This window comes from Cordyceps militaris (assembly GCF_000225605.1).
Source record: "Cordyceps militaris CM01 unplaced genomic scaffold CCM_S00007, whole genome shotgun sequence".
Taxonomy (NCBI): Eukaryota; Fungi; Ascomycota; class Sordariomycetes; order Hypocreales; family Cordycipitaceae; genus Cordyceps; species Cordyceps militaris.
Genome location: NW_006271975.1, coordinates 1,665,709 through 1,678,404, shown reverse-complemented (window position 1 = coordinate 1,678,404; position 12,696 = coordinate 1,665,709). Strand labels below are relative to the sequence as shown.

General features: G+C 53.8%; 4 protein-coding genes across 4 annotated transcripts; all 4 read left to right on the top strand.

The window, feature by feature from the left end:
* Positions 1-655: 655 nt before the first annotated feature.
* On the top strand, positions 656-3,211 carry CCM_08755 (protein kinase; the record flags this gene model as incomplete). Its single annotated transcript, XM_006673891.1, has 2 exons — positions 656-1,522; positions 1,574-3,211. The coding sequence occupies 2 exons, from the start codon at positions 656-658 to the stop codon at positions 3,209-3,211; spliced, it is 2,505 nt and encodes an 834-aa protein (XP_006673954.1).
* Positions 3,212-4,161: 950 nt separating this feature from the next.
* On the top strand, positions 4,162-5,048 carry CCM_08754 (FAD dependent sulfhydryl oxidase Erv2; the record flags this gene model as incomplete). Its single annotated transcript, XM_006673890.1, has 2 exons — positions 4,162-4,529; positions 4,553-5,048. 2 exons carry the CDS (start codon positions 4,162-4,164, stop codon positions 5,046-5,048), a joined length of 864 nt encoding a protein of 287 aa, XP_006673953.1.
* Positions 5,049-5,531: 483 nt separating this feature from the next.
* On the top strand, positions 5,532-6,680 carry CCM_08753 (proteasome component PRE3 precursor; the record flags this gene model as incomplete). Its single annotated transcript, XM_006673889.1, has 5 exons — positions 5,532-5,565; positions 5,621-5,666; positions 5,875-6,120; positions 6,188-6,491; positions 6,600-6,680. The coding sequence occupies 5 exons, from the start codon at positions 5,532-5,534 to the stop codon at positions 6,678-6,680; spliced, it is 711 nt and encodes a 236-aa protein (XP_006673952.1).
* A 3,018-nt stretch (positions 6,681-9,698) lies between these two features.
* Positions 9,699-11,901, top strand: CCM_08752 (cyclin-dependent protein kinase complex component; the record flags this gene model as incomplete). Its single annotated transcript, XM_006673888.1, has 3 exons — positions 9,699-9,894; positions 10,142-11,685; positions 11,737-11,901. 3 exons carry the CDS (start codon positions 9,699-9,701, stop codon positions 11,899-11,901), a joined length of 1,905 nt encoding a protein of 634 aa, XP_006673951.1.
* Positions 11,902-12,696: the final 795 nt, after the last annotated feature.

Sequence of the window (12,696 nt, the reverse complement as noted above, 5' to 3'; positions counted from 1 at the left end):
TTGTACTTATATAAGAGGTTTAGTAGTTAACCAGTTACCTACCTAGGTACCTAGGTACGTACCTACCTACTTAGGTACGTGGGTACCCAGTTAGTAAGGCGCTTGGTCGCTTAGCCTCAGGCACCGATGCTGCTTCCTACCTAGTGTGCTATTATTGGTCCACAGTATCCGCATGTCCCCGAGTGCGGGGTAAGTAAGCAAAGGTACCTAGGTACCTAGGCAGGTAGCTTTGTTGGTGCTTGGTCGGCACGTACCTCATACCTACCTACTTAAAGACAGCTCGATCAAATAAATTATTCTAGAAGAGTGAAAAGTGATTATGCAAATAACAGGAGCTAAAGAAAAAGTACCTTACAAAAACAGATGGAATATATTCGCGATTAGGAAAATGACAAGATTTAGGCAGCCTAGAACATCACTGCGGCAAAAGTCCAGGTCTGTCGCTGCCATGCACTCTGTACTCTGTGCCCAATGACAGCAGGTATCTACGCGCCGTGAGTATTCTAATTAAAGAAGCAAGTGGCTTATGGTAAGCATGTTTGCGTTGTACGAACCCCTCTTTCGTTTCATTTCATCCATGACTCCTTCGCAAAACATCTTGTCACAAACGTGTCTTTCCCATGTCCCCGAGGATCACAACAGCTCGTTACTCACAATGGAAGCAGACCCAGATATAATCGCTCGGATATACGCCCATAAGAAATATTCCGCGGCAAGCGTCAACGCCATTGAGAGCAGCAAGCACTATGTCACGCCGCCAACACAAGCCCCGCCGCCGACACCGAGACCATGTGATTCACGCGCCGCGTCTGTGGAACCTACGGGACCACTGGTCCAAGGTCCCAATGAGCATGGTTCCTTCGTTGAACTCAGATTCAGCAAGCCACCGACGTTGTCATTTGGTTTCACTTTTGGTCGCAGTAGTAACAGCGATGTTCAGCTACCCAACGACGAGTCGCACAAAGGCCTAAGCAACTGCCACTTCTGCATCACGTTTGATGACAGCGGACGCCTCATCGTCAGAGACCTTGGTTCTATCGCTGGTACCATGGTGACGTACGATGAAGCTGCAAAAGAGCTCCGCCGGAACTTTCGTTGGATCATTAGCGGCAACGCAGTCCAAGAGTTTAAGAAAATCGTTGTAACCCTGTTTGGTCCCATCCAGTTTCGCATCGTTCTCCCCCCCTACCACACCGACTGGCAATCGCGCGAGTATATGTCCCGCATCGACACTTGGCGCAGGGGCCAAGCATTAACTTCAGCTTCAGTCAAAAGGCTCGAAGTGAATAATTCAGACACCAGGCGTCCTACAAATGTTCCTTCACGCAATTCGCCCGAAAACGGATGCCTCTTTGTAGAGAAGAAAGTTGGTCAAGGGTCCTTTGGCACTGTCACCCGTTTCTGGAACGTCAGTACGGGGGAGCTGCATGTCGTCAAGAAGCCGCGTGCCGGTCGCCCGATAAACTGGGTTTATTGGCGTAGGGAGATCGAAAATTTACAGCTCGCATCAAGAGAGAATCATGTTTGTACAATCTCCAGATCGCACAACGCTCTTCTCCTAACAATACACCAGGCTCACATTGTAAAATTCCTCGGAGCAAAGACTGACCCATATCCTGAGATATCTCTCGAGTACGTTGCAGGCGGCACTCTGGGCCACTACAAGCATATCACCACAGTCCAGCGTTGGATGATTCTCCTACAAGCCCTTTCAGCACTCCAGTATCTTCATGAGCTTCAGCCGCCTATCGCCCATCGGGATATCAAGAGGGCAAATATCCTTGTTCATGCATATGGCAAGAACAATATCCATATCAAGCTCACTGACTTTGGGCTCTCCAAGGGTGACGTTGATCTGGCAACACCTTGTGGCACCAGTCAATATAATGCCCCCGAGCTATTTGCAATCCGGTTCAACCGCTTGACTGGCAATCAATTTCCACAAAGTTACACCCCCAAGGCTGATATCTGGTCTCTTGGCGTCGTCGTGTTCGAATATGCCTGTGCTTTGCCATCTTTCCATGAACAGTACAGATGGCAAGCCGACCAGTGGGGCATGTTGATATTGAGCGGCTTTCGGAACCATCTACAGCACCGTACCGAATTGGAAGACTTTATGCTTGATCACATGATTGTTATGGACCCGGACCAGCGAGCAGAAGCCGGCTTGTGTCTGAGGATGGCATCGCGCCTAGCACCCGCCGAAGCACTGAACACGATTGTCCCATCAGGGCAGCCGATCATTGACCCTCACCGCCATGCCGCACCCGAAGTCGGTCAGGAGACAATCTTGCCTGGCCGACACTCTTCGGTCGAGGCGGCGGCTCCGCTGACCGTACTGCACAACCCTCGTGCCAATGAGAATCACAACCCTCGTGCCAATGAGAATCACAACCCTCGTGCCAATGAGAATCACAACCCTCGTGCCAATGAGAATCACAACCCTCGTGCCAATGAGAATCACAACCTTCGTGCCAATGAGAATCACAACCTGCCCCCCCGCAAACGGCGTCGCATCACACTTCTGCCGGCCGACTATGCAACGATCTATGTCAACACGAAAGTGGTACATCTCAATATAGAGCGCAGATTAATCCATGGAACGCAACTTATGGCTGCGTACAACATTTCATATGGAAGACTCCGCGCCTTCCTCGATCATAAAGATACCAACATTCGCGACGAAACTATCCGCAAAGGGGCCAATCTATCGGCACAAGGACTCTACGTCCCATATGATGGCATCCAGGCTATCTGTGAAAGGTTTGGGATCGACCCAGCCCCAATACTTCAGGAAGTGCGAGCTGTTTCGCGGGTGCCGGCGGATGTTGCGCCCAATCACGAAGCGGCCGTGCCATCCTTTGCACCTGCCGCGAAGTCAGCACAGGACGCGAGTGGAGAGGCTGTTGACCTGGCCGTAACGCCCAAACCGGGAACTGGACCGCCAGCCGCCCCTGCCTCTGTCTTAGGCGAGAGGAATTCTCAACCAAATGGGCAAGCGCGAGATGAGGCGGCGGGAAGCTTCTTTGAAGCTGCCTTTCAGATCGGATCGGATCGGGAGCCGGTTGGCCGATCTCCTGGGGAGCTTCTTGGCAATTTTGAACGCTCCCAAGGACCGAGCAGAACTAACAACAACTACAGGTATGGTGTAAGCGAGGGTATAAGCGATGGTAGGAACACTAACTCGAAGTATGCTTTTGATTTTGCGTAATTTCCAAATCAGTAGCGGATGTTATTTAGCAGTGTCTGGGGGTTCTTTTTCTCTCCACAAGGTATTTTAGGGATTTGCTTTCATGTAGGATTTTCACGACGTAGCCATGATCTCAATTACAATTCTTCAGTCTCCACGTATACTGCGGACTCATCGAGAAAAAGAGCTAATCGCGAACAAGTAAAGATTTACCAACTATGATCTCAATTACAATTCTTCAGACGTGTGCTGCAGACTCATCGAGAAAAAAAGCTAATGGCGAACAAGTAAATATTTACCAACTAGGGCAATGCATCGTCACTTTATCATGAATCTGGAATTGTGTCTACACCAGAATATTTGGCAAATCACCGTCTCCTACAATTTGCTATGGGGGGGGGGGGGGTTGAACTTGATTGAAATCCACCTCATCAGCCAACCCGCCAAGTGCGTCGAGTCACTTGTCAATACCCTTGACCACCGATCGCCTGGGCACCACAGTCGCTGAGATCAATTCTTGGGTACCAAGTACCAACAGCGACGCGCCCGCCCAAATCTGCACGGCCAGATGACTCCCTCCCGTGCGCGCAAAACGGGTGCATCCAGACATATAGGGTAACTATGGACTATGACCCCGCTTCACAACGCGCGGTTGTCTTTGGGGAAAAACGAGCGGGCGATGCCAGAGCGAGACCAGTAAATAAATATACAAACCACTAAGCTCTTTTTCTAGTACTTATCCCCGAAGCATTTTTTAGAGCAGACGTCCTGTTGCCGCTACCGCCGCTACCGATCACCGGCGGCGCGGGCGGCCCACCTATTTTCCTCAAGGCTCCGCAGTGGCGGCGGCCCCGACACTATGGGTTATGTTGCCATTTGTTCTCGCAACCTTGCCTCTTCTTTCCCCCAAAAGATCACCTCACCTATTCTACTCCCAACATCAAAACTCGCACCCCATCGCGCTGGTCGAGATGGCGCGCCGTCAGCACCTGACGCTGTCGGTCCTTCTCATCGTCTTTTTACTTCTCAGCATATCCTACTTCTTCACCTCGGCGCCTGGCGCCGCACGCGATCGAGCAGCGTCCTTCGTCTCCGCCGTCAAGAATCCAACCAAACCGCGGCCGGCGCAGGCGTCAACGGGCACGAATAGCAACAACGATGGACAGACTGGCAAGAACGCCGCCGCGCCGTCAGCGACCCCGTCGGCGGGGTTCAGCATCGACCTAGACTCGCTGCCGGCTCTCGACGGGGACTCGATAGCGCCCAAACTAGAGAATGCGACCCTCAAGTACGAAACTCTTACCCCCCCCCTCCCCGTCCCCCCTCTTGCAGCCAAACGGTGCTGACCCATCCTCTCTGCAGAGCCGAACTCGGACGCGCGACCTGGCGGTTCCTGCACACCATGGCCGCCCGCTTCCCCGACAAGCCGACCAAGGAGGAGCGCACCACCTTTGAGACGTTTATACAGCTCTTTGGCCGCCTCTATCCGTGCGGCGACTGCGCCCGCCACTTTCGCGGCATCCTCGCCGAGTACCCACCGCAGTCCGGGTCGCGCAGCGCCGCGGCCGGCTGGCTCTGCTTCGCCCACAACCTCGTCAACGAGCGCCTGGGCAAGCCGTCCTTTGACTGCAACGCCATTGGCGACTTTTACGACTGCGGCTGCGCCGAAGACGATAAGAAAAAGGACAACGCGGCGGCGGCGGGCAAAGATACGACGAAGAAGGATGACATGAGCGGCAAGAAAAAGGACGAGGCGGCGGCGGCGGGCGATGATACTAAAAAGAAGGGTGACAAGAAAAAGGACGAGGCAGTGGTGGCGGGCGATGATAGTACGAAGAAGGACGACAAAAACGAGTAGCGCAACGCTCGCTATTCACAATGTATGAAATCAGCCTGTATTTTTTAGGTGGTATCTTTTTTTGATTATCTTTTTTTCGATTATGAGCAAGCAACTTTAGGGATCATCATATATCTGCAGTACTCAAATCATCAACATTTTTCTGCATCCGGCTCGTAGTTCTAGGACATGGTTTTGAGGGAATTAAAGCGAAAAATACAATTCACTGACTTGACCTATACATAAACTGCTTTTCTTGTCTCTTGCGCTTCTGCTTTCATTTTCCGTACGACAGGTGCACGTGAAGCGTCACGTGACACATCCAGGTAGCTTTGACGACGTCGCGGCTGCGCGTCCGAAGCTGCCTGAGCTAGTTGGAGAGCTCCGTCCCTGACCTCAATGTACCGCTCGCATCACAATTACGCCAACAACGAATTCCAGTGAACTTCTGACACGTCGAAACTGAACCGATTCATTCCCACAGCCGCTACATACACCGAAGTCATGGAGTTTGGCCACAAGGGAGTGCTGTCCGAGGGTTCGTTCGCCGCCATCCGCCCTGTACTCTGAACGAATAGCTAACGACGCAACAGATGGCATCCACGTCGATATGGAGCACCTGAAGAAGGGGGAGGTCAAGTGAGTTTCTGTATGCGACGGCACTCGCGGTCATTAGAGCTAACCTGCCGCAGCCTGGGTACCTCAATGTGTGTATCGGTCACGAAATCGAACTACCAATCTAGATGCTGACAGGTAGTAGTATGGCGGTTACATTCAAGGACGGAGTGATTCTCGGTACGCGCGGCATTGACTACTGACGAGTACCAGGCTTGTCATAGCTAACAAGGATAGGCGCCGATTCGCGAACCACGACGGGCTCGTACATTGCCAACCGAGTGACGGATAAGCTGACCAGAGTACACGACACCATCTGGTGCTGCCGATCGGGCTCGGCGGCCGACACACAGGCTGTCGCGGATATTGTGCAGTACCAGCTGGGCATGTTTGCGATGCAGAGCGGCAAACCGCCGATTACGCAAACCGCGGCGTCCATTTTCCAAGAACTTTGTTACGCCAACAAGGACCGCCTATCGTACGTCCAATATGCTGCGCCATACCAAAGGTGACATGGGGGCTGCCGGTGCTAACCTCGTTTGCAGAGCGGGCCTGATTATTGCCGGCTGGGATGAGCGGTTCGGCGGCCAAGTCTACTCGATTCCGCTGGGCGGATCGCTGCACAAGCAAGCATATGCGATTGGCGGGTCCGGATCAACGTATATCTACGGCTACTGCGACGCCAACTGGAAGGAAGGCATGGAGGAGGCGGACGCGGTCAGCTTCGTCAAGGGAGCGCTGCGCGAGGCCATCAAGTGGGACGGCAGCTCGGGCGGCGTGATCCGCATGGTGGTGCTGACGGCCAAAGGCGCGGACCGCCACCTGTACCTGCCCGACTCGGACTATGCTGTGCGTCACGACTAGATGATGAGAAGGGATAGAGGGAGAATGCAAGGATGGAGATGTTTGTACAATATAGTACCCACCCGGTCTTGAGAGCAGACGAATAAATCATAGGTTCTGGCTTATGGCCAAGAAGCGTACAGTATGTTGAGCGATGCGATGGGCGTGGAAAAAGGAGAGGACGGTGAAAAGTGAGGGTAAGACGGCGAGCTGAGTGATTGAAATTGGCGCGTGTACGTAACTAGTTGGTGACAGAGACGTTTCTGGCCAGAACATTAGCCGCGCATAGTGATGAGGAGTGCACGTTGCATGTCTGGCCATGGATTAGTGTGTCGCGGTGTACAAGGAGGCGAGGTGCGGGACGGCCGGTGTAGGATGTTGTACGTGGCACGACATGGATGGGATTAGCGTCGGAGGGCACGACGATCATGGACTCGACAAGGCTGGCTGCATTGCGATGTGGTGTCTCAATGTAAAGGTTCTGATAGAACTATGCGTTAATTATGAGCGTGTGGCATGTGGCTTGAGGTGTCTATCCGAAGGTGGCTGAGAGGCGACAAGGTTGAAGAAGGATATTTAGGGAGTTTTAAAGACGCATATAGAAGATGGAGTCATAGGGAATCAACTATGAGCTTCTGTTCCTGTATGCTGGCTCGCCGCGTCTTGTGCATCTCCTGTTTGTGGGCATTGTTCCTTGGAGGTATTCGTGGCATGCACAAGGGGATGTTGGGACGGGACAATATGGATGGCGTGCGCAGGGCCCCGATGGCTTGGTGCCCAGAAGTACATAATAAAACCTAGCCGCAGATGACGATATATAAAGTGAATTATAAGAGTGAGCAGATTGCATTGGGCCAATGATGGCGGCCGTGGCGAGGGCATGGGGCCAGGATGACGAAAGCGGACGAGCATGAGGCTTTGATGCTTTGATGGAGAGACATTTGACTTGGACGGTGCTAGTTTAGCTTTCCAGAGTAGCCAGGAACAAGACTAGATTGCCCGAGACATTTTGGAGTTGTCGGAGAGAGGAAAAAAGGAAAAAAAAAACGTTGCTTGATCCTGGCACTTGGGATAAGTCGGTCAAGAGGAAATCGGAACAAGTGGTTGTTGATAAGTCTATGAGGTGGTAACTACCTACGTACCTAGGTACTAAGGTATCTTAGTACCTTAGTACCTGTAGATAGGTAGGTTGTTCCCCCGCAGTGGATGGCTTGCCCGGCCCACGTGCGGCAAGACGGCGACGTGGTTTGGCGCGGGCTGCGTCACTTATAAACCGCGGACCTGGGAATTTTCCTGCTACAGGCCCCCGAAGAAGCACTGTAAAAAGTATCTTTCCATCTACCTATGATCTACCTATGTAAAAGAAATAAAACTTGCGCTAACAAGAAGTGGCATATTTCCGGACATGACGGGAAGGGGATGCCTTTCCTTGCCGCCCCCCCCCCCCCCGGACGAAGGAGTTTCTCTCTCCTTTTCCTTTTCCTTTTTCTTCTCCTGTTATCCCCTTGCCTGACCTTACTCCTACCCCCTCCCCTGGCAGACACTTTGCAGACGCATTGTGCCATTTTTGTTCTCAAGAAGGGTGGTGGTCTGAGCTGTCCCTGCTGGTTGGTATCTGGCTTTGGAGAGCCAACGATAGCGCGGGGAGACACCCACGTTGGGGAGAGGCAGCCGTTTTAATAGCGCCAGCCTGTGCAAACGACGTACATGCATGCGTCCTTGGGCTGACGACGCTGGCGCTGTCAAACAGAGACAAAACTGCTTCTTTCTCCTTTAATGCACACTCTCATCTTTTCCACCGCTTCATCATTATCATCATTCTTCGTCTTCTTCTTCTTCCTAGAAAAAGGGACAAAAACAGCAAGCACGATTCGCGCATAACTACCTCGCCTGCGCCGCAGACCGCCACAAACACGTACACAAGGAGTATCTACAGCCGAGTCAGCCCCCATCCCAGATATCCACGCCAAGAAGACAATACTGGCAAGAAATCACGCCGAAGAAGAAGAAAGGGCCATACTCGAACAATACCGCCCTTCACATCCCGCCTGTTCTTGCAGGATTCAAAAGGCCTTGGTTGAAGCTGCGCTCGTCAGGCTCTACCTAGGTACCCAGTCATACATACCCCCCAACACCAGATCGGCTGCCATCAGCCTCTTGATTAGCCCACAGGACGAATCGAGAAAAAGTGAGCGACGATTTGTGCCTTGATGAATTCAGAGACCCTGGTCAGGAACCTTTTTTTGCGGACTTGATACTCCTCGTGCCTCGTGGCTACAAAAACAACCGCGTACTTGGAGACTACAAGTATTATTGTGCTACCGCTATAGCTCGGATCAATCCAAACGACAACGCAGCGACCATTCCAACGACAGCGGCTCGTGACCAACAGTTGATTGAATCAGAGCCCAACAAATCGAAAAGTAGTTACAGGTTTTGCCGATTCTACGGCGACGCGCTGCTGGACCATCCTCCGCGCATCTGGTGAGTTTTGTTGCCCTGAGTTTCCTTTCTGATTTTGCCCTCAACATCCATTTCCCATGTTCCCTTATCTCACCACACACTCCGACCCCGTCCGACCTGCCCAGCAGCCGCAAGCGACGCTCCCACGTGCGCGGCAACATGCCCTGCAGAACGGGCGACGTGATACCGAGTACAGAGGCCATTTCGCGTCAGCGGCTCTGTCCACGATGCACACCACATCAGGGCCCGGTTCCTTGGCGCTGCACGACACTCGGCGTCTTCGTCTCGGTCACTGCCGTGTCACGTCGTGTTAGGACCGGGCCACGACTCCAGCTCGAGGGGCACACATCCTGCAGCACGCATTATGGTGTGATGCGACGCTGGCACGGGGGTGGTTCGCGCGGTGCATCACCGGCCCTCGAATGCCAAGGGGGAAAAGCGCCGATATTTATGTGTTGCGATATACATGTTCTCTCCACAGACGCGCGCCCAAGGAAGGCTGCCGACTCCAATCGCCAATACGTCAGCCTTGATTCGTCCGCCCTGGCCCGAGAGCCGGCTCCTCCTGTCTTTTAGGTACCTGCCATGTCGATAATTCGGTGTGCCTGGTACAGATTTGGCTCGGGCTGGCCGTTCCGGTTCATTGTCGCCGAGGATCAGCGATAGCGCTGCACATTTCAGTGGGCTAGTGGGCTTGTTTAGGTGCTCACCTCTCGTTTGGTGGGGTTCTGGGTTTGCCCTGCTGTAATAATGCACTGGAGCAACCCCGGAAGCGCCGCCAACCAGCCGCTATCTTTGCAACTGTCCACTGGAAAGTTCACTACCTCGTCTAGTACAGGTAGAAAGGTGTCCACTGGAAAGGAGTTCTCTCACTGCCACCTGCATCAACCAGAGTTGGAAAAAATATCCCCCTCGCCGCCCGCTGCCACGCCGCCTCTCCCACAAAGTTATCCTGTTATCCTCCTCCTTCTCCCTCCCCTCCCGTCACTGCTACTCCGCCACTTCATCTACACCTCCCTCGTCCTTTCTCCTTCGTCTCCTTGTTCCCCGGCGTCGCATTTTGTCTTGCTCTCTTTTCCCTGCTTCATCTGTTGTTGCTTTTCTAATCTACGAGCAATCCGCTAATCTAGCATCTCGTCATTGTTTGCGCACTTTTTCCAGAACGCATTCCGCTTCTTCTGTCCCGCTTCCAGTGGCCTCCCCCGGTCGCATTGCCTCCCCCGCTGCACCCAGAGACACAAACGCAGGGGAACAACACACGTCGGCTCCCCGCCCTCTTCTCGTACACCGAGACAGAAAAAAAATCACACACACACACACACCCTTGGTGTTTTTGCACGACGATGAAATGGCAGCAGTAATCGGCGACTTCGTAACCGACCTCTCACGATTTCACACCATGATTACCAGCTCCTCGTCGCTTCAACGCAAGTCGCCCCGCTCCCACGAGCCTCCTCACTACCAACAGTCGCCAGGCCGCGCGCGACAACGGTCGACCTCTTCGTCCGCCGCCGCCGCCGCCGCCGCGCCACACCACTCACCTTCATCCCGACTCACTTCGTCCTCGTCGGCTCGCAGAGACTCGGATTCCCTGCACCGCGCGTCCAGGGCTTCTGCCTCTCCCGCCACTGCCGCTCGCACCACACAGTTTTCTCCTTCCTCACGCCCCAGGCCCGCCAGGTTTCCCTCACCCCCACCGTCCTCGTCCCCCGCCGCCGCCATCCAACCGCCGCCCCCGGCAGATGACCAACATTTGGCGTCTATGGAGGCCATCAAGAGAGATGACGTCTCCGCGACCCAATTCCACCCTTCTGCTCTAGCCGCCGACCCCCGACAGCAGCCCTCACCGCCCTCGGACGACTATCGCATCGAGGCCTCGTCTGCCGGCCCGGCTGCTGCCCAACGCTCTGCCGGTCCCCTGGCGCCTCCCCTCGGTGCTCCCACTGCGCAGACCATTGTCCACGTCCGCGATCTCGCTCACATCACCATCCTCGTCCAGGAGGGCAGCCTCGGCACCGCCTCCGCCGGCCCGACCGGTCTGACCCAGTACGAGATTAGTGCCATGCCCATAAACGACGTCATTGACATGGTCGCCGCTCTGCTCACCAAAATCACCACGGCCAACGATCTGCAGCACGACGCGATGCAGCGCAATGTCACCCACCAGCAGCAAGCCAACCAGAACCACGATTCCTCGGGCTCCCACATGAGCTCTCTTAGCCACTCCGTCCTTGCTTTTCACGGCAAGAACGTCCCCGCCATTTCCATCCTCAGCTATCTTGGCAGAATACACAAGTACTGCCCAACCACCTACGAAGTGTTTTTGAGCTTGCTCGTGTACTTTGACCGCATGACAGAGCGTGTCAATGACAGAGTCCAGACCGAGTGCGCCCGCCAAACGGCCGCCTCCCAGTCGCAACCATATCCCGCCCACTCGCGCTCTGCCTCGCGGCAGGTGGACACGACCATGCGCGATAGCACCACGCTCACTGTCGATAACTCGGACGAGACGGACTCTGATCTGGCCGACGATGACGACCCGGACGATGCCATGGTGAACTCGCCAACGGCGCGGCAAGCCGGCTCCAAGCCGTTTGCCGCGGACCATCCTCTTGCCAGCCCGGCCACCTATTTTGTTGTCGACAGCTTCAACATTCATCGCCTTATAATCTCAGGCGTCACCTGCGCGAGCAAATTCTTTTCGGATGTCTTTTACACCAACTCGAGATATGCCAAGGTATGACTAGCCGCTTGAATGCCTGTTTTGACATTGACTAACCAGTCCCAGGTTGGTGGTCTGCCACTTGCCGAACTCAACCACCTGGAGCTCCAATTCCTCATCCTCAACGACTTTCGACTGGCCATCCCTGTCGAGGAGCTTGAGGGCTACGCCACCACGCTGGTGGAATTTTACGCGCGCGAAGTCGTGGCCAAGGGCGTGGGCATTAAATAGGCCGGCGCTGCGGTCCCTCGCACCAAAGAACAGAGCGCTGACGCAGACATATCACCATGTTTATAATTGTTACGGAACCCCCGGGGGACATTGGACAGGGAAAGCTCATTTTAGACAGTCGCGGCTTGACACAAAAAATTACGTCACAGGCAACGAAAAGACGGGCCTGCGCAAACACAATCCAACTATACTTACAGGAGGTCGAATCACGCAGATTCATTGCATCGGCGTTGGGGCTTTTTTTCTTCTTGGTTCTTCAACATGTTTTTTTGGGGGAAATTTTGGTTGTTGCGATCTTTGATTCCGTATTCGTTCTGGGGCTAGGGTATATAGAGCTGATGCATTATGATTATTGACCCAACGTCGCGTCGATGCTGTGATTTCCTGTGAGTGGAAGGCGATGTTTCTCAAGACGCGGTAATATGTGATGGAATGTTTCTCGGTAGGTATGAAGTGGTCGACGGCGCAACGGCGCGGTGTACGTGAGGGCCTGATACACGACAAACGCCCCCTTCACACTTGCCAACACATGTGAACTCGTAGATGTGTGAGCTCGCCAACATCTTGTACCTTTTCATAGTAAGGAGACTGGTCTTTTATACTTGGAAAAAGGGGCGGGGGGCGTTGAGCAGCGCCGCCCCATCCTGGTGAGCAAGTTTTTTTCTTCTTCTCGCGGGGGGTGTGCAAGGTGAGCAAGTTTTCTCAGACCTGCGGGAGGGGGGCGTGCAACACGACGAACGGCAAGGTTTTTCCAGAGATGGTTAAGCCGTTGAAACGAAATTATGATTTAAAAAT